The sequence below is a fragment of the Kwoniella mangroviensis genome (genome assembly GCF_000507465.2).
Source record: "Kwoniella mangroviensis CBS 8507 chromosome 1 map unlocalized Ctg01, whole genome shotgun sequence".
NCBI lineage: Eukaryota > Fungi > Basidiomycota > Tremellomycetes > Tremellales > Cryptococcaceae > Kwoniella > Kwoniella mangrovensis.
The window spans coordinates 9086812-9107434 of record NW_027062533.1 but is presented as its reverse complement, the minus strand read 5'-3'; the positions used below and the strand labels follow the sequence as shown (position 1 = coordinate 9107434).

The following is a 20623-nucleotide window of genomic DNA, read 5'->3' as shown; positions in this document are numbered from 1 at the left end:
TAGTCTGTGCGAAGTTCAGATTGTTATTACGCCCCCCGTGTCTTTTAGCTTTGTTCGTAACATACAGTATCTTGGGATCATAACGTATCAATGACTTTTTCACACGGTTATTGTACTGTATCGTTCATTATTGTGTTGTATCGTTCATGAAGTACTTGAAGATGTTAGAGAAACAAAGACTTCATCACTTGCTGTTCGGTCAGTAGTAGCTGTGTGAATGAATTAATTGATGGTGATGACATGATGACAATGACAGTTGAAATTGTCGTTGTTACCGGAGTTGCACTTTTTCAGGTGGTCTACAGTATTACTCTTTTGTCCCTGAAAGTGTGTGTGTGTGTGTATGTGGACCAGAAAAGAACAAAGGAGAGTTCAACAGAAAGATTCACAAAGACCTGAAATATCCAGATTGTGAAATGCATGCATGTATGAGTTTTGTAGTTGTTGTACTCTTTACAAATGATATTAGCGGCACTGAATAAAATGCGAATAATCATAATTATACGATATATGGTATGGTCAAGATATTGTGTTCATAAATCAACGAAGGATGACTATATAAGTATACCTAATCCGAATCCCTGTTGTATGCATATCCCAAGCAAGCGGACCCAATCGCCCTCAAATCAAACAGCCTGACCCCCTCTGGGCGAATTCACCCCACTCCAATCACCCGGTCTTCTAGCTTCATAATCCCTCTCTGCCCTATATCCTCTCGGACCAGCATTCAACGCATCAGGTCCTCTTCCTTCCCCTTGTTCCTGGCCTGGAGTTGAAGATTCATCGTCCGTATTGCGATGTTGTCTTATGTTATGTCTCAATCTTAATCTATTGAGATGTACCGATAATGTATTCTTCTTTTTCTCTTTCTGTACTTCACCATCCATCTCTTGATCGCCGTCTTCATCCGAATCATTGTTGATTCGCCTGTAGGGTAACGGAATCTCACGTGTGACTCGATAGGCATCGGCGTTACCTAGATGTTCAGTTTCCACTCGGACTATACCGTACAAGAAACAAAGGTCAGCCATTGTATGCTTGGGCAAGACGTTTTAGTTATACAGGTCACTCACAAAAATTCCATTGCCAACGTCTCAACATCTCAGCCAAAGCGAAGAAGAACGATCGCAATCTGACATTTCTTGTTGATAGAGGTAGATACCTATAATAGTGTTAGTACCCACAATTGATCATCATCGATATGTATGATGGACTTACCAGATGAATACAAAACGGATGAAGACATTGCTGATCATAGCTAGGTAATATACCTATACATATATTGGTCAGCGGACGGCAACGCCCCAAACCAAATTCATTCCATGAGAGGATGCTCACATATCGTTGCGAATAACCTAAATCCTTCCTTAACAATCCCGCCTGAGGTCTGAACAAACTCCAATCGATGACGAGATCCTATACCATTCATCGTTGATTAGCATCATATGACATTTCCCGCAAAACACATACAACCAGCTCACCCAAGTTGACGTGTAAACCGCACTTATGATCGCGAAGATAAGCCAGACAATCAATGATTTATCGCTGATCAGACTACCTCTAGATCTCCAATAGACGAACAGACATTGTTGAAGGATCACACTTGAATATTTACCAGCCTGTACGCAAAGCGAAAAATTCAGCTACAAGACGATGAAGGGTGGGATAGGCGTAGGATGTCCCACTCACATTGATCAAGTGGATATTCAGTTTCGAATCATGATAACGTTTCAGACATTGGATGAAACGTGATCCAGCGGGTAAACAAGCTAATAAAGCATAAGGCCATGATTTGCCAGAATGGCAAACTGAAAATACATCCGTAGGCCAATGTTTGGCATCTATCATAATATCGAGCGAGTCAGAATTAGATTAGCGTGACCATGAAGATGAGAGAGAGGAAAGACGACGCTCACAACCACAAGATAAGAAATATAAGTTTTGGACTGAATAGACTAGAGAATTGAGTTCATCGGCCAAAAAGAACGCAATGAACTATCACATTATATCGCATTGTCAGTCGACGTATCTATCTGTGACGGATATCTCGATCGAAAAAAGGGCAAGGCATCACTCACCTCGACTCTACTATATCCAGGTGTGATAACTCTGAATAGAACCTTCAATAACCAGTATCTCGTACCCCTTCTTAAGACCGGGAGAGGATTTAGGAAAAATACAACGGTAAATACAAGCCATGCTAAAGGCCAGCTACATAACAGGCATTCTGCATTAGTAACAACAACAAACGGAAGATGGTAAGATACTTACGTCGTGGGCGATACATTCTCGCTTCCGATTTGGGCGAAAGTAAAGTAGAAACAGTATGACAGCGTCAAAAATAGGAATGCGGGGATCTATACGATTAAAATCAAATTGAGTCAGCCAAAGAACAAAGACGGTGATTGATGTCCGAACATGTCCTACTTACCTCCAAGAAAGATCGATAATCGATAGTGGGTCTAGTCAATTCCATGACGAACTATTTAAATACAGAATCAGCATTTTGGAGAGGATCATTTCTCAAAACATATATGAATCACCTCATAATTGATTCTCGCAGCTACATAGGCGCCCAGATTCAATTGGAACAGCATTCCAAACATGATAGGAAGGTACAGCCCTCCGTAAACTTGGAGTAATGCTCCCCACACTGGGATTTCTTCTCGAACGTGAGATTTACTCGCTACAGTCCAGATTGATGTATCAGCATCTTTATTGACAGAGCCAAGGATTGATGGGACTCACACTCGATCAAAGCGAACACGGCTGCAGGTAATCCGATACCGATCATAATGCCAGATCTGAATACAGAGTTGTAATGCTGGAAGATAAAACGAACACTTGTAAACGACAGGTCTCCATGAGGAGAAAGAGCTCGTCATAATTTACTTACAGTCTTCTCCGTAGTCTGCCGCCTTAGCTTATCTCGCGCCCGTTTGCTATCTCCATGTTCTACAAAGCACAATTAGCTCTCTGACCAAAATGCCCAATGGATCAGTTGAAACAACTCACCGAAATGTACCGTATATAGTTCCTCAATTTGCTTGATCAATCCATCTATAGCTTCAGACTGCGAAAAAGTAGCTTTTGATATGCGTTCGTCGGTGTACATTTCCAGGCATGTGATCTGCAGAACCACATCAACTCAGCATATAGTACAAAACGCAGGGGAAGGGCAAGAAACTCACCTTGGTGGTCTTCTCAAACTTTTTCAAAGCTTTCCTAAATCCAGTCAGATTCATGATCTACAACAACGGGATAGTCAGTTCCGATCAATGAATCGATAAAGAACCCCTGCCAGATGGGTTAACACCTCGATGTTCTCGCACTTGCACTCACCCGATAATTCTTGATCAATTCCAATTGTCTATAAAACTCCAACACAGCCAATTTCAATTCCTTCTTATATTTCTGATACCTCTCCGGATTATATGTTTGATGATCTTTATCGGCCCTCATCGCCTCCCTCAAGCTACTTCGTTCGTTCTCAGACATCATCGGTATAGGTGAATTTGATCTTTTCGGTCCCTGCGTACCGGGAACCTGCAGATTATTCCCTGTAGCATCCTGAGATTCATCGGTATCTGGGGATCCTAAGCCTAGCTTTTGTTTGAACCTGTTCAATGCGGGAACATTGGTAGCGGCTTGAGGAATCGGTAACATCCTTTGCACTTTGGTTTCCCATTCTGGTGTACCATGTGGATACAGCTCATGATAGATTTTCCTATGTTCTGCCAGTTCCCTCAATTGATCTCTCAGATCATGAGCTCGCCTCATAGCTTCCCCTTCTCTTGCCATATAGAAATTCTCAACTTTGTCTAGCTCATGTTCTAAAAAGTCAAAGAAATCCTTCTCATCTTGTTCGAGCTGTTTATACAGATCGTCAAAGTTGTCTGCCGTACGTACTGGTGGACCGGCGGGACGTAGTGGTAATGCAGGAGAAGGCAATGTCATTGATCCTATCGATCCAAAATATCAGTCAACTTCATCTTATATCGCAACGTAGATATTATAGGGGCCAAAAACTCACTTAAGCTTCTTGGGCCCAGTCTTGGACTCCTAACACCTCGAGGGGTATCAGCGGCCGATGAACTATCTCTAGGCGTTGCGGCAGAACTGGATAATCTCGGACTCCACAATTTTGGACTTTTAGCCGTTGATATCGATCCCCTTCTTCCCTTACTGACTTCCTCCTTTTGAGAAGCCGAAGGCTTGGTTAAAGGTGTGCCGGAATCACTCTCTCTCAGGTCGTTACTAGCACTCGATCGTCTAGAATGTTCAGATTGCTCTTCGATGGTGGTCTCCACTATAGCATCTGCTTTGAGGTTAGGACTGAACACAACCCCCTTCCTAGATCGCGAAATGATATCTGCTCTGGATCGTGAGGACTGCGAAGAGTCATCTTGCGGTCTTGGACTCGGACTAGGTTTATGGACGTTGGGTTCGTTGGTATCGACACTTGGGGAGCCCAAGTCTAGAGGGGGAGGGATGGGTCTCTCGGAAGAAGGTTGAGGTGGTCTGGGACTTGTACCAGTTGATCCATATTTTTGACTTCGTTTCGATGCACGTGACTGTCCAAATCAAAAATGGTATCAGCGTTCGTACTCTTTGGTCCGTACCCTTGCGAAGCAGAATCCCAAAACGAGGAAGATTTGATGTAAGGTGAGAGATTACACTCACTGTCCACCTATTCAACCTCGGCGTATCGACCCCATTACCTGTCATCCTCATCTTCAAAGACCCCTTGATAGTTTCTGGCGTTCTTCTCTCTCTCAAAGGAGCAGATGGCCCATGATCGTCATCCGCTCCTGAGGAATCGCCATCCTGATCATCCTCCTCGCCTTCACCTTCTTTACGCTCTTTCACTTGTCCTAACCTCTTTGCAACCACTTTAATCTTCTTCTTACATAGTCGATAATCTATATAGGCTCGTTTCCATTCTGGCGTTTGGTTCTCTACTAGATACCTACATACCATATAACATTCGTTCAATCTTTGTTCATGGACCATGCGCAGGACTAGCGGAATCAACTTACCGTCCGAACTTCATCTTGATTTTGTGGTCTTACTCAACGCTACGGAGTCGAGCCGTGTGTTATATATTCATGATCGCAGCTATGGTCTTCTTACTTGCTGTATACATACCAGACGCCAAGGTACAACGATGCACGTTTGTGTGTACGATGAAAGGAAGAGAGGCCTTTGATTCAGTCGGACGGTGAAACTGTTGTGATTGGATTTTATCGTAATTTAAATCATCCAATTTGATGAACGCATAAACATCGTGTCCCCCGGATTCTCACCTGATCCGCGGTACTCGTATTGGGATCTCTGTTCGGCGATCGCCGCTTGGCTTGGGCGATTACAGTCAGTACTCTAGTTGCGTCGGCTAAAAGCTAAAAGGGAAAGGGCAAATTGAAGCGCTAAAAGCTAAAAAAAATGAGATCTCATCTCTATCTTTGGATTTCCATTTCCATTTCCATTTTCATTTTCCAATACGCATAAGTGTTAAAGTCCGACTCGATCTTGCCATTTTCCAATCATCAATTCGATTGAACCATACATATAGATATAGGAGATCCTATAATTCTTCTTCTCCTGTTTTCTCTTTCCTTCCTTGCCGTACTCACAGAGGACGACTCACGATGGCAACGAAATCACAACCTTCCACCGAGTTAGACGCTCTCGAGTTGTCCGATCGATCCAAAGATACTTATCTCCCTACAACCGACGTGAATGGACAAGATACCCCTCAACTACCCCAGACGGATTATCGGTATGACGAAGAAGCCGCTGCGAATGGGAGGTACAGAAAATACCCCAATGGCGTTGTCGGTCTAGCTAAGAGAGGTATGGATGTATTGGTCGAACATGGTGTAGAAGAGAGAGGTATAGAACCTAGACCCGAAGATGTCAGTGAAAACCCATCCATCTGTCAAGTACAAATCATCGATTCCTAAATTTCCTTTTGCAGCACCGGGATACACTGACTATCTGGTCGTATCTTCCTCAAACGACATTATGGGCGGCGTTCAACTTCAACATTCTTTCCGTGAGTTTGCATTCATATACTTATTTCAGCCTTTTCAATCAAGGACGACACTTGATCACAAGCTGATATACCTTCTCATTATAGTTTTCAGAAGGTGTCATTGGACCAGCTCTTTTCGGTCTAAACTGGCGAGCCTCAGCAGCATGTATCATCCTGTTTACCCTTGCTTCCGGTATACCGGTAGCATACTGCGCCACGAATGGTCCGAAGACAGGTATGAGGCAGATGGTGCAGGCTAGATACGGCTTAGGGTAAGCTCATCATTTCAAGCGACGTCATTATAACAACCAGCTGACTGATAGTCATTCCTGATCAAATAGATACTTCCCCGCCATGATTTTCGGTTTAATCAATTGCGCAACCATGATCGGTTTCATGTCTCTCACCGCTATCTTGGCCGGTCAATGTCTATCATTAGCATCGAATAGTACGATGAGCTATAACGTTGGGATTGTAATTGCAGCTTTGATAGCTTTGATCGTGAGTCGGCATGTTCAGCTATATTGTCCTCTTTATCCGTCGTAATGCAGCTGATAGGTCGTATTCTTCGTATAGTTGTCATTCGTCGGTCTCAAAGCATTACATATCGTGTCCCTGACTGCATTCCCAATCATGATCGTCGTCTTCATTGCCTTGACGGGAATTTCAGGAAGCAAGCTACACTTGGCTGTCGCACAAGCTGCTTATGACGCTACAGGAGTTTCTGCTAGCGGTGTATTAGGTTATGGAGCAAGTTTGATCGGGTTTACTATCACGTATTCTGCTTTAGCTAGTGATTTCGTGAGTGATCATGTCTCATAATACGTATTCATTCATTCTAGCAGTATAGAGTGCTTCTACTGATATCATCCGTTCATAGACCACCTCTTTACCCGCTCACACCCCTCGATTACCGTTATTCCTCTGTGTCTACCTTGGTCTTACCATTCCCATCATCTCAATCACCCTTCTCGGAGCAGCCTGTCAACTAGCAACTTACTCCATCGTCTCATGGGCCGAAGCGTCCGAAGTTGGTGTACCGAACTTGATGTTTGAGATCACCGGTTCAGGCGGCGGAGCGAGATTCGTCATGGTTTTGTTCTGTTTGAGTGTAGTCGCCAATACTGCTCCTACGATCTATTCTGCTGGATTGAGCGGTCAAGTCGCTATCCCCTTTTTGGTCAAAGGTAAGTTAGACTATCCATTCTCTACGACCATGTAGAAAAAATAGCTGATGTGGTTGGATGCGACATTCAGTCCCTAGATATTTCCTAGCTGTTATTGTCACAGCTATATATCTCCCTATCGCCATCGTCGGAGCATCATCATTCTACGTTGCTCTCGAGAACTTTTCAGCGGTATTATCATATTGGACTGCCTTGTATATCCCACCAACTTTGATCGAACCGATGTTGTTTCGTAATCCAGTAGGTCGGAAGACTTACCCTGTGGAAATTTGGAATAAGATTGGTAAATTACCTATTGGTTTGGCATGTATATGTTCATCGATATGCGTGAGTGCAATTTCCTTTCCCGCTTCATCCAGTGGTATTGGTATTGACGCTGGTGTATTGTGGATGTAGGGTATACCCATCATTGCCGCTTCGATGTCTCAGTCATGGTGGGTTGGTTGGATAGCCAGAAGGATCACCGCTGGATAGTGAGTATCGTATCTGTTGTTATCTGGAAAAAGCCCATCTATTCAAAGATCGTTGTATGGCTGATAACCCGCGTCATGGCAATAGTGGAGACGTTGCTTTCGAACTTGGCGCTACGGTAGTAACTTTAGTCTACTTACCTGTTAGATATTTAGAGAGGAAGTATACCGGTCGATAGAGGACAGGGAAAGGGAGATATAGATATATCTTGGATTTCTACATACATATCTACAATTCATCTTGTCATATTATATATCATCTATACATCATTTATATTCATATCTATAGGGCATCAACTGTCTCGATCATCTGCATGTACATATCCATATCCGTTATAACACCGTGAATTAGCATGTCGCATGGTTGATTAAAAGTGGAGATTGGCGCACCTATGCCAGAATTAGTCATAAGTTATCCCGACTTTGGATTTGCCACCCAACAATCACAAATATGTACAAGTCATCCAGTTCATCCAGTCAATTTTCTTTTCTGTTCTTCATCATTCATCTCGACCTCATATACAGGACATACTACATTCCGTATTTCAGGATCATTGGATCAGCACTCTGACGCAATCTATTTTGATGTCAGCGAGTAAACAGTGAGATATGACAGACGCTCCCCCTCGAGCCTATCGAGCAGGTTTAGGTCTTCCCCAAGCGGTAATCATCAGATCAAACCCTGGTCCTTCTCGTCCCCTCCACATCTTCACGGAAGGGAACTCATCAGCAGAGTCAGAGGAAGGGGAAGAAGCGATCCGTAATGCATATAGAGGAGTAATACCAAAAGAGACTACATGGAAAGAATGGAATGTAAATCCAACATCCCACGGTCCAGCCAAATTGGTCCTTCCACCTAAATTCGTCATTTCCTCTACGCAGTATGATGAATTGGGAAGGTCATCAAATGATGGAGTAGATGTATTGGTGGATAAAGGGAAGGCTCGAGATGAAGGAGAGAAGAAAGAGAGTGGGAGGGATGTAGCGGATTGGTACATGAGTTTAGCGAAAAGTAGAAGTGGAAGTGGGACACCTGTAAATGGAATATCTGCCAATACAGATACAAATACGAATATGGCTCTGGAAGTCAAAACCATCATACAAGATCCCTCGTTCCAATCGGTTTCTTCAACATCCGCTTCCATTCCAGCCACTGCCTCTTCTTCATCGTCAACATTACCAAGCTCAAACTTTCAGAAACCCCTCCGAGTCCATTCAAGAGATTGGTTCATCCGTCGAGCCCTACTTCATTCCTCATCGTCCACCCCTGAACCACCGTCGCGTACCACTTCGATAGGTAGTTTGTTGAATATCGACTCATCCGCGCCGGTGAAAAGACATTACGAACCTCAGTATGTGCTTGGACCGGAGAATAAGGGGTATGAGATATTGAAAGATCGTTTGGGATGGCATGGAGGTGGGTTGGGTAAACCTGATGGGTGGGAAGCCAGTCAAAAACAACCTCTAGAGTCAGGATCATCTGCATCTGGGTCTTCAGCAGCAGTGTATAAGAAGGGAAAGGGTAAAGAGGTTTTAGAGATAGATGATAATGGTCAACCCATCATTGATCTCACTTTATCCTCCGATGAAGATTCTGATGATTCCGAAGAAGAAGAAGAAAAGAAATATGGACCGGGTCGAACGGCACCTATACCCACAATGTTGAAATTGGATCGTAAAGGATTAGGACACACGCATAATTCGAGAAATAAGAATATCGAATCGTTAGCTAAGAAAGTGACTCATAGTCATAAAGAGATTGAAGATGCCCGGAGGAGATCACAATATGGTAGAGGGAAGGGGCATGGAAAAGGTCTGGAGTTGGGACAGAAAGGGAAAGTAAAGTGGAAAGAAAGAGATAAGAAGGATAGAGATGAGAGGAAAGCTATCAAAGCTGCGTTGGGTTGAAGTGTAACCTGACTTATAGTATTGGATTTTAGATGTCAGAAGGTGATGTAGAGGTAACTCTGTATTTATAATTAATTGTCGTTGTATGTAAATGAGATACGAATGCCATATGAGATCGTCAAGATGGTAATCATGCATTGTATATACATTGGTCTATTGTGTTGAGATATATGCTGTAGATGCCATCCGCCATGCGATTTCAACGATTCTATGTGATATTCTTCTTTACCCTACAAACACCATTACAAAACACAATACTGCACACCTGTTCTACCTCACCTCATATCGACTTCTCCCTAGCGGCATTCTCAAGCCCTCTCCAATATTTCAACTGCACCGCCAAATTCTTCGCTTCATCAAGATTAGGTGAATCTTCACTGAATGCCGATTTGAGCTGTGCTATTATATCTTCTACTTTGGCTACGATCGAGACGAGACAGACAGGTCAGATTCAAATTAGTTCGTTTGAGAGTTTCACAAGATTTATATTGGACTTACCATGATTATCACTCCTTATCCTCTGAATATCCTCTTGGTTCTCAGCTTCTTCGAGCTCTTCTCTCGCTTCTAGTATTTCAGCCAACATCATTGGATCGTCCAATTTATCCGTCTCGTCCGTCGCTTTGTCATGTATCGATAACTGCGACAGTAACATGTCAGCTCGACTATCATAGCTTACACGTTACGTCTAATCCTGTGACTATGAATGAAGCTGTAGAACGTAGACATACGATATACTCTGCTCTCCTGAGCTCATCTCCCAAGACATTATAAGCCTCATTAACCCTGCCTGACAACTCCCTAGCTAGATCTACTATCTTATCACCTTTCGAAGTAAACTTATCAGGATGTAATTCCCTCTGTCTCCTAACCCACCTACTCCTCAAATCACTCTTATCCAATCCGAATCCATGTGATGGTAGATGACCTAATTCACGAGGTATATCAAATGGACCATTGGGGGATGAACCGATAGGAGCAGATAGGTATAACATTGAATGATGGGAGAGTGTGGATGGTAATGGTAGTAATGCTGAGCAGTTGGGACAGGGTGATAATGGAAGTGGGATGGATCGAGAACATGAAGGGCATTGATGATGGGGTGGTTCGGGAGGGGAGGTCGAGTGATAGGTTCTTACTCGTGCTGAAGCTGGTATACATCGGAGAGGATGGGTTTTGAGCGGGTGGCGTAATGTAGCGGATAGACGCAGATTTGTGATCATGATGGATCAGTGCCGCTGGTGGAGTTTGCTGACTTTCAAAGAGAGATCAAGTTCTTGAGGCTGGATCGATGAGATTCTCTTGTAAGTTGAAGATGATCTATCCATGCTTCAACGACGATTGAAGATTTTTCGATTAGATTTACGACCATCTAAAGTAGGCCGAAATGATAATCTTTGAGTATGACGCAGCTTCCAGTTATTCTCGAATGTTTTCCCTTTGCCTAGCTTGACCTCCACCACAGGATTACTCGTAGCTTGACAACAACAAATAAATCTGCATCAAACCTCTTCTTTTTTCTTTCTTTCATCGTTCATTCAAACTACCCCCCCTCTCCTTTTCGAACTTCAGACCCTCAGACCGAAAGAGGCTATCCACCATGTCGTATTTTATGACCCAGTAAGCTTCTACTTACCTCTCAGTCCAACCACTGTTACCCCTGCTAAACATCTATCTGTTATTCTACTTTCAGCTTACACTCCGGATGGCACGTCGACCAAGCCATCCTTGTGGAAGAAGATCGAGTCGTCTGCATCCGATTCGGACACGATCACGACCAAGAATGTATGGCACTTGACGAAACGCTATACGGCGTATCAGAGAAAGTACAGAATTTCGCGGTCATTTACCTGGTGGATATAACGCAAGTACCAGATTTCAACAAGATGTACGAGTTATATGATAATTGTTCATTAATGTTTTTCTATCGGTGAGTCAGTCTGTCTATCCAAAGTCTGCTTTCAGCTGTTTCCGCATATGTTTATTGTCCGTTGGAGTTGCTGAATAGCTGATGCTGATCATAATGATTTCGCAGAAATAAACATATTATGATTGATCTGGGTACAGGTGATAACAACAAAATGTAAGCTAATCATCTAAGCGCAACCCTACTTCAGCTAACTCAGAGTGTATATCTTTAGAAATTGGGCGATAACGGATAAACAGGAAGTGAGCCTACATACACGACGCCTTATGACCATTACTAAACAGAAGAATGAACAGTAGCTGATCACGTTGTCATTCATAGCTGATCGATATCATCGAGACGGTATATAGAGGAGCATCCAAGGGACGAGGTTTGGTGGTATCTCCTAGAGGTGAGTACGATCTGCTAATTGCTGAATCGATACAATCTACTGATACGGTTTTCGTTACATTCTATATAGATTACTCAACTCGACAGAAAGGTCGATAAAATAGAGTATGTGGTACTATTTGGTTTAAGAAGGACTTTCTACAATTAGATGCGACGGATGTAATGTATATTGTATCATAAATCATATAGCACAGTGAGATGATTAGCCTGACGTATGATATCTGCATAATGAACAAAGTACATCATCCAGCTAGCTGTTTGTTGTCTGTGCACCGACGGGTTATGCCTTCGAATATCATTATAATCGCGATACCAATGTTCATGTCCCTTGCGTATTCACCGGAAAGAGTGAATCTGGATCATTGAATCGAACGGAGGACAAAACCCTTCATCTATATATAACATATGCATGCTGGAGAAGTGATACTGCCAAACGTCGAGTCTACGTAATATGGGTGCCAAGGATGAAGATAATGAATGGATGGTGTTAAGCGACAGCTGGTGAAGGTGATGCTGGCGCTTGTTCGGGTACTGAACGGGTTTGTAAAAAAAATCAGTATACATCACTGTCCACCACAGCTTTGGGGATAATCCACTCACGTTGCATCTGAGGGATCGGCTGGGCGAACATTCGATTCATGAGTACACCGACACCTATATCATCCCAGATGTCAGCTACTGAAACAAACATGTGATTGAGGCAGCTGGACGTAGCGCAGGTAATCACCTTCAAACACTCCTAAGAGAATACCACATCCTACTGCTGAACCGAACGCTGATCTAGGACCGGCTATAATTGAGACATCATGTCAGCATTCAATCGTATTCATGATCATTGATAAAACCAGCTATCATCATTAACAGCTCTCACTTCATAATTTCGCACTACACAGCGGTATAACTTTTTCCCCACGTTTACTTCTCTCGTATACATCTATCTTCTGCCAATTGTTCTCAAGGTGTAAAAGACTCACCTCTCAAAGCCAAACTTCCACCCGTCAAGAAACCCGAGATGATAGCATTCCAAGGATCTTCCTTTTGTCTATACCCTTTAACAGCACAATCGAACGTCGAGAACAATCCACCCCACACACCGAAATTACCTCCTAATACTGGCGCTCGGGCTTTTATAGCTGACATTGAGCCTACAAATCGTTCTCCCTATATATAAAATACCTTTAGCATGTTACATTTCTCTTGAAGGGTGAAGTGAATGCCGACTGACCCTCGGACTATTCCTAGCTCCTTTTATACCATGCCATATACCACCACCTATCGCACCCATTGCGAAGGCTCCTCCGAAATCGTTAAGTATGACATAGGGGCTAGAAAGGTCGAATGGATTAACTCTTAGCTCAGGTCCATTGTAAGTCGACATAGAAATGATCATAACAAGTCACGGACTCACCATGGATCCCGAGAATGATCCCCATGAGACATATTGGATTATACAAATTAGTAGACTTGGGGAAAGTGAGATTGGTGAATTATCGCTTTTCGTCTACCGACTAGGAGTATTCGCCCTGGGAATGAAATGTCGATTGTAGATTTTAATATCCTCTTGTGCTAAGATGATATGGGTCGATTGGACCTAATTTATACAGTCGATCCTATCCTCCTGATAACAGACGTTGTCGATGCTTGTTGCTTTGATGCAGCAGTGTGATATATTTTGGATAATCGCTCTAATGAGGTTCAAAAGTCAACGGAATGTTCGATTCTAGCGGCAAAAAACCAGAATCCCAGTAAAAAGTCAATTTAACCCCTTAAATGGGCAGATCATATAAACTATAATTTCCAGTCAAAGTTGAAAACATCACTCCTCGCTGTGAGTGATTTGGTGAACAACTAACTCACTTTACGAATAGATACGACCGTAATACATAAAACAAACAGATCAGCTAGCTACAAGCTACCAGATCCAAGCTCCAGACAGAGCACCGCCTTCTCACCCGACCTCAGCCCCTGTTCGTGCAGCTCCGTCAGCGCCGAAATCTTCCCAATTCCTTCCCTCACTCTTCTTCCTACCGTCACATACAGAAACGGACGGACAATATGGCCGAATCATCTAACATAATTTTCGAAGACCGATTCACAGTAGAGGTGAGCTAATCTCCTCTATCGCTGTAAGGAAATTGTAAGCTGATATCAGTATTTGAACCGTAGACAGTCGATAAAGATGGAAAGAAGTTCGATCGAGGTGTGTTTCATGTCATGGCCCAATTCAGATATCAATGACAGATGCTGATAGCTATCTTGCCTGCGACGTAGTATCAAGGATAACAGCCCCTTCTCACAATCTCAACATGTTCCTCACCCTTGACTTAGCCAACGAACTGTACCCTCTGGAAGTAAGGGAGATGTTCACTTTGGCTATAGCTCGAACGTTGGTTCCTGAGGAACTGAATACAGAAGAGGATGAGGAGAACGAAGATGGACAAGGACGGTCTACGAAGAAGAGAAAAAGGGAATTATGGAGATCTGAAAATATGGGATTGGGAGAGGATTACGATTATGTCATGTATGGAAAGGTGAGTTTGACATCTCTATCACCATGAGAGTTGAGAGGATTGTCAACGAAGAAGGGAATAGATCAACCTATAGGCTACCTTTCTAGTATCAATGGTACTGGATATCACCACTCACTGGTTAGAAACATTTTGGTGCGAATGATAGAGACATAGAGAGAAAGTCTCAACGAAAGCTGACGCCATTATGATCCATCCTCGTAGATCTACAAATTTGACGATTCAGCGCAAGGCGATAATCAAACGTGAGTGAACCAGCATATTTGTCTTCGAAACACATTATTGATTGTATATCTACTTCCAATAGCACCGCATACTTTTCTTTCGGCGGTTTGCTCATGGCTCTCAGAGGGTCATATCGACATCTCGCCAGTGTGGTAGTAGGAGAGAACGTATATTTACTTATGAGAAAGTAAATCCGTATCGTTTGTCGCTTGATTTGGTCTTTTGATGCATTATATACCCGTATAACTCACTCAATGGAACAGGCATGCTCCGTCTGTCTGATAGCTGGTGATAGCGAATTTGAGTGCATACAATGAATGCATCTTCTAACAACACACGAAGTTCCAATCAAAAGTTTTCTTTCCATCTTGACCGTTCATCGCGAGATGAATTACCGAATGATACATCGCTGTTCCCGTACGACTACTATGGTGACTCCTATACTATTGATCTTTCCTATCTTTACCTACCGAAAGTGATTTTCCAATCTCCAACATCCTAGGTGGGACTTGAATAGAGGTCAACATGGAAATACCGAATCCCAAAATCGGCAAAAAGATCCCAAAGGTAATCAACAACGAGGTGATAATTGGAGTAGTCAACAACTGGACTCTTTCCAGCAATGGGGCATCTTTCGAAGGGATAGTCGAGTTTCTATTTGGTCTGCTGCTAGGCTCTGAGGTGGAAGTGGAGGTCGGACCTGATAAGGTGGTTGTTGCGCTGGCTGAATCGGTGATGTGCGTTGGGAATGGTCTTTCTTGTCTTTTCTCCTGTGAAGAGGAAGAGGAAGAGGAAGAGGAGCCGGTAAGGAGGAGGATGTATGGTTCAGGAAGAGAGGAGGGGATGGAGGGGAATGCTAATAGGAAAGACCAAGAAATTAGTTAACATTCAGGTTAGATGTATATGTGAAATGATGACGAAGATAGTGAAGTAACAGCTGCCGGACAGACAAACATCGTATGTATATGGATCCGAAGCGAGATTTGGGATACCCAAGAGGGAATGCAAGGGATGTTAGATGCAGATCACCCACATTCTCCTTCAGCTGATTCAATCAGGATCACATTCTTCTGACCTTGCACCCGCTCGTCGAAGGAAGATACTACCTCAGCACCACACGATTCGGCCCATCCTTGTAATCCATCATCTAATCCCCTTTTGTGGGGTCGAGTCAAATACGGTATATGAAGGTGAGCATCGTCAGTCGGGTAATCGAGATTGGCGAGTTGAGATGAATGCAGCTACAAACAACGTCAACCATGTCAGCGATGACATAAATCAAATGGCTGTGTGATCTGATACGGTATATATCGGATCGGAATGTAGAAACCCACTTGATCTTTATGAACAACCACTACGTTCTGCCAATAGCATCCCAGACTCGATAATTTACCATAAACCTCGTCGGCCGGTGCTAGTGCTGACCCAGATAAAAGTTTGGAAGCTTCTTCAAACGCTCGACTCCTGATAGAACCGATACATGAGGAAGTCAGATGTGATGTACTCTGAACGAGACAGTGAGATGTTCAGCTTACGGATCGGTATTCCATAACAACAAAGGGGATGTATCTCTGAATGCCAATGCTGGAGAAGCGAGTAGAGCGGCAGTCAGAATCGATAGTGAGCTTGAGGAGCGCATCCTGATCTTCCTATCTCTTGATATCCCTATGGTGAGATCTGATTTTTGTTCTCCTAGCCAGAGGTCGTTGACAAAGGTGAATTCAGTGGTCACAGTGAGTAGTAGTGATTCAATCAATCGCTCAATCACTCACCCTCGGACAAGTCTGACCGTCATCGTCCATGCGTGTGCCGCTACGCATGCCTATGAGCAGCTGACACCGCGGGAGCCTAACCCTAACACGTCTTCCCGATAACGCCGATTGAATTACCGTATCTGGCAGTTAATGTTAAGACTCACTCGTTACTCGTTAAGCGTCATACTGGGCGGTTTAACCGATTATGGTAACACGTTAGTCAACCTCCCCCCAATATACCATACCACACGATACGATTCCCAAAACAATCTCATCATCATCACACTCTTTCCTTCTTCCCTCCATATACCCAACATACCACAACACCGCACAACTAACGTAGGCATCTGCATCTACTGACTCATACACTCGTGCTCATACTTGTACTTACGCTGATATCGTATTTATCGCATAGCATTCGATTATTTCATTTTACTTCGAGGAACAGGAATACCAATCAGTCGGTTCACGCGTCTAAATCGTCAATAGTAAGTCCATCTCTCCTATCTCCCCTAGCCGCTGTTCATCTCTCCTTCAGGTCTACTGGTATGTGTGCTGATACTGCTTGTGGTCATCGTAGCAATGTCAGCCGAGGAATCAACAACAACAGCAGCACCGGCTGTAGACGCGTCTGCCCCAGCTGAAACAGTCGAGAAACCATCTTCATCCTCTGCACCAGCACCAGCACCAGCCACAGCGGCAGCAACAGAAGAACAACCAAAATCATCTTCACCAAATAAAAAACCACCATCATCGAAACCACGAGGTAGACCTTCGACAGGTGGTGGAGCGTCAAATAAGAAGTCAACGGCAGTAGCGAATAATAATGATGAGAAGAGAAATTTCGAAGTTGGGGAGATCGTCTTGGCTAGATTGAGAGGTTATCCACCTTGGCGTGAGTGATGGATATCCAGTTCCTTACAATCATTTTCGGCGATCGACTATGAACGAAATTTTTGATGTGCGATGATTTTTGCTGATGTTGTTTTTGTTGGAATTGCATGGTTTGCTGGATAATAGCTGCTAGAGTGAGTGTCATCCTATATTTTTCACCCCCTACAGTTTTTGTAAGAGTGGGAGTATGCTGATGGTATCTTTTTGACAGATCGCCAATCCCGATACACTCCCTCGTAATGTCCTGAAGCAGAGACCAGGAAAGAACCCTTTGATTTTCTGCTGTCAATTCTTCCCAGCTGGTGATTTGTGAGTTTGCGAGGATTTTCATTTTTGTCATTTTTTACCACGCCCGAGAATATCCCAAATCCCTTGACTCATCTTGAAATTTCATTCTATCTCACCACGCCGAATCTCGGATTATCATTATGATCTTCTCCATTTGCAGTTTGGTACGGCCTGGGTTGAATTGATCACGTGCTGATTCACCGTTAACTTCCGATTTTTAGCTCATGGCTTCAATCCAAAGAGATTAAATCCCTCAGCCAATCCGACATCTCCGCTTACCTCGGTGAATCCCACCGAAAGTCCGCTGGAGGATTGAGAGAAGCGTACATAACCGCTCAAGATCCTACCGAATGGGATGCTCAACAAGCGGATCTCCAACAGGCCAAGGAAGATGCTGAGAACGAAAATGAGGTGGATGAAATTGAAGATGAGGAAGAGGAAGAGGCTACTACCGGTGGAAAGAGGAAGAGAGCTGCTCCAGAGAAGAAGAAGGACGGTAAAAAGGCTAAAACTACTAAATCCAAGGTGAGTTTGGGTTCTTCCGCAATCGGTCTGCTTCGTCTAGCTGGAACGGAGTGGATAGAAAAGGTTGTGATATGTCTAGGGTTACTATAAGGAAGAGCAACATATCCCGGATATTAGGTGTATGACTGGATGTCATCGCAACAACGATGGGCATAGTGGTCTGAGCGGAGGACAGAAACCGTCATTCCTTGGGGGTTAGACGAATTTTGGAGTATATGGAGTGTGGACTGGTTTTGTGGCACATACTGATCTTTATTTGCTATAGGCTACCGTGGACGACGATTCCAAAGCCAAATCCAAATCAGCCGCTAAACCCAAATCTACCGCTACCAAAGGATCGAAACCACCAGCATCAAAGCCTGAGAACCAGGAACCTGCGGATGACGGTAGGTGTCCCTCCGCTCCGTCAGCTTTGTGTCTGTCTATTCTGCATTGTAGCTGATCACATATGTACAGATCCTCTCGCTTCTAACCCTGAATGCGTTAAGGTGAAGGACTGGAGGCATAAACTTCAAAGAGCCTTCCTGAGCAAGTCATTGCCATCTGCTGAGGTGAGTCAGCGTATGGATATCGTCATGTGTTTCATGGACTGACAACATATGCTACGATCTAGGAAATGCCAAGCTACGACGATCTCTTCAAGACCATCGAATCGTATGAATCCATGACGATAGATGCTTTGCAGTATTCAAAGATCGGCAAAGGTGGGTTTTTTTCGTATTTCAACATGACAATATGAGAGACCGAAAGTAACATGCTGACACTATGTGGCGGGTCGTAGTGATGAAGAAGATCATGACCTTGAATGAGATCCCCAGAAATGAGGAATTCAAAATCACCGATCGAGCCTCCAAGTTGATGCACCAATGGACCGACTTCATCGCTTCAAGCGAGAACAAACCCAATGGAGCTGCTAACGGCGAAGCCCCAGCTTCTACAGCGGCAAATGGAGAAAAGAAGGAAGAAGTGACTGAAAAGAAGGATGGTGAGAAGATGGAAGTTGACGCTTAAGGTGTGAGTCAGGAAGGAAAGGTGGAAAAGGCGGTAGCAATCAAAAAATTCAATTGACAATTATGTTATGGAGGATCCTTTCAGTTCATTTCGCTCCATTTCGCTTTTCTTTTTTTATTTTCGTTCAAACATTAACATTCGATATATATCGATATATCTCACTTTTCTCATTTCTCACCAGGTATTTTGTTTTAGGTATTCTTCCCATCAATCAAGGAGTTTGAAAAGAAAATAAACTGAATATATCTTTGTGGTAAAATAACAATAACAATCAATAATCCATGAACAAACACCAAATTCATCTACAAAAATCTTTATATACAGCTACTACAGTACAACATCGCTCTGAGCGTGCCTCGGGTCACAATACTATGCTTGAATGGACAAAACTCGTACATTGCTTGCTTGTGATCGATGAGTGTGACCCAGACATTTGGGACGATGATCCATTAAAACTACGTAGTTTGTACTTTGTCGTTTTATACCGGGAAACAAATTATGATGTCCAGCCCCTCAGATGCCGTGATGGGTTGATGGTTCTTGGGTGAAAAATGAGCTTTTGATAGACGTCATTGAACCATTGAACCGAGTCATTTTTCTCAATGTCAGTGTACAATTAATACTCGTAATGTTATATCTTTTCGTCCATCTGCTGATCATCATTCTCCCATCTGACATGAATAAATAATATCGTCATCCCATGAGAATAGCAACTTAGCTCGTGATTCCATACTCGAGTTGAATCGGAATTGACGTCAATCAGAGTGAAATGGTCATTTTCTTTATCGCCACTACTCGAGTACTCGGTCGATCCCTGATTTTTTGGGTACAGTACGATTCTGAAAACCCTGAGATAGTCTGTCTCAAAAGCTTAATCGTCCTACCTGTATAAACGATAGTTCACAGTTAAAGGTTTTTCACGATATTAGTTACATTCCTTGCAAGTATCTTTCATCTCTTTATTGTACGATATTCTTGGTAGTTGTTTCTTTTGTATATATAACAATCACAATCGCAGCATTCGGAAGGCAGATTATCCAAAGGACCTTTGAAGACAAGAAGACCCAGACCAAGACAAGAAGACGCGTGTGAAGACTATCTCCCAGGAGGATCGTTCGGCCGTCATCAACTTTCGGTGACTGCGATCAAGACAAGAGTTAAGAGTCTAAGAATCAGGTTTTAGACGGATTGACCGCAACTATCATCAGCACACCCAATCTCAAAACACGTTTTTCATTGTCTCCTTGTCCTCACAGCACAACAAGGCGGAAGGGCGTTTTGAGAAGGAGTTATACAATTGTGCTTTTTGTACCTGTAACAAATAAGTAACCATCAAATTCACAAAGTAGAGTAATATCTCTCCTCGTCATTTAGAAAAAAAAAACGCTTTTTGTGCGTTGATCATTCGAGGCTTGGGGACTTTGTGGGGAGGTCGTACAAAGGTGAGTCGACAGCATACTTGAGTGAACATTGGTCATCGAT

General features: G+C 43.3%; 9 protein-coding genes across 9 annotated transcripts; 5 read left to right on the top strand and 4 right to left on the bottom strand.

The window, feature by feature from the left end:
- Window positions 1–626: 626 nt before the first annotated feature.
- I203_103450 (uncharacterized protein) lies at window positions 627–5053 on the bottom strand (the record flags this gene model as incomplete). Its single annotated transcript, XM_065517319.1, has 19 exons — window positions 627–1000; window positions 1074–1162; window positions 1219–1271; window positions 1339–1416; window positions 1482–1619; window positions 1690–1841; window positions 1917–1995; window positions 2079–2211; window positions 2272–2357; window positions 2432–2482; window positions 2544–2686; window positions 2749–2824; window positions 2897–2955; window positions 3016–3130; window positions 3192–3248; window positions 3343–3962; window positions 4034–4574; window positions 4684–4969; window positions 5040–5053. The coding sequence occupies 19 exons, from the start codon at window positions 5051–5053 to the stop codon at window positions 627–629; spliced, it is 3144 nt and encodes a 1047-aa protein (XP_065374137.1).
- Window positions 5054–5648: 595 nt separating this feature from the next.
- Window positions 5649–7870, top strand: I203_103449 (uncharacterized protein; the record flags this gene model as incomplete). The annotated part of the gene is made up of 9 exons (XM_019149421.1): window positions 5649–5915; window positions 5978–6055; window positions 6140–6306; window positions 6376–6535; window positions 6611–6835; window positions 6915–7221; window positions 7292–7548; window positions 7618–7694; window positions 7780–7870. The coding sequence occupies 9 exons, from the start codon at window positions 5649–5651 to the stop codon at window positions 7868–7870; spliced, it is 1629 nt and encodes a 542-aa protein (XP_019001446.1).
- Window positions 7871–8300: 430 nt separating this feature from the next.
- I203_103448 (uncharacterized protein) lies at window positions 8301–9599 on the top strand (the record flags this gene model as incomplete). Its single annotated transcript, XM_019149420.1, has 1 exon — window positions 8301–9599. One exon carries the CDS (start codon window positions 8301–8303, stop codon window positions 9597–9599), a length of 1299 nt encoding a protein of 432 aa, XP_019001445.1.
- A 280-nt stretch (window positions 9600–9879) lies between these two features.
- I203_103447 (Fe-S protein assembly co-chaperone HscB) lies at window positions 9880–10822 on the bottom strand (the record flags this gene model as incomplete). The annotated part of the gene is made up of 3 exons (XM_019149419.1): window positions 9880–10019; window positions 10098–10239; window positions 10331–10822. 3 exons carry the CDS (start codon window positions 10820–10822, stop codon window positions 9880–9882), a joined length of 774 nt encoding a protein of 257 aa, XP_019001444.1.
- A 377-nt stretch (window positions 10823–11199) lies between these two features.
- I203_103446 (thioredoxin-like protein 4A) lies at window positions 11200–12015 on the top strand (the record flags this gene model as incomplete). The annotated part of the gene is made up of 6 exons (XM_019149418.1): window positions 11200–11219; window positions 11293–11529; window positions 11635–11682; window positions 11741–11768; window positions 11848–11917; window positions 11987–12015. The coding sequence occupies 6 exons, from the start codon at window positions 11200–11202 to the stop codon at window positions 12013–12015; spliced, it is 432 nt and encodes a 143-aa protein (XP_019001443.1).
- Window positions 12016–12403: 388 nt separating this feature from the next.
- On the bottom strand, window positions 12404–13356 carry I203_103445 (mitochondrial import inner membrane translocase subunit TIM17; the record flags this gene model as incomplete). Its single annotated transcript, XM_019149417.1, has 6 exons — window positions 12404–12447; window positions 12517–12570; window positions 12644–12706; window positions 12891–13077; window positions 13142–13241; window positions 13325–13356. 6 exons carry the CDS (start codon window positions 13354–13356, stop codon window positions 12404–12406), a joined length of 480 nt encoding a protein of 159 aa, XP_019001442.1.
- Window positions 13357–13971: 615 nt separating this feature from the next.
- On the top strand, window positions 13972–14860 carry I203_103444 (uncharacterized protein; the record flags this gene model as incomplete). The annotated part of the gene is made up of 5 exons (XM_019149416.1): window positions 13972–14019; window positions 14083–14116; window positions 14188–14447; window positions 14649–14689; window positions 14752–14860. The coding sequence occupies 5 exons, from the start codon at window positions 13972–13974 to the stop codon at window positions 14858–14860; spliced, it is 492 nt and encodes a 163-aa protein (XP_019001441.1).
- Window positions 14861–15112: 252 nt separating this feature from the next.
- Window positions 15113–16308, bottom strand: I203_103443 (uncharacterized protein; the record flags this gene model as incomplete). The annotated part of the gene is made up of 4 exons (XM_019149415.1): window positions 15113–15525; window positions 15703–15910; window positions 16004–16133; window positions 16205–16308. The coding sequence occupies 4 exons, from the start codon at window positions 16306–16308 to the stop codon at window positions 15113–15115; spliced, it is 855 nt and encodes a 284-aa protein (XP_019001440.1).
- Window positions 16309–17005: 697 nt separating this feature from the next.
- Window positions 17006–19141, top strand: I203_103442 (uncharacterized protein; the record flags this gene model as incomplete). The annotated part of the gene is made up of 8 exons (XM_019149414.1): window positions 17006–17318; window positions 17444–17451; window positions 17529–17626; window positions 17827–18130; window positions 18396–18516; window positions 18587–18681; window positions 18744–18834; window positions 18912–19141. 8 exons carry the CDS (start codon window positions 17006–17008, stop codon window positions 19139–19141), a joined length of 1260 nt encoding a protein of 419 aa, XP_019001439.1.
- Between the last annotated feature and the right edge of the window lie 1482 nt (window positions 19142–20623).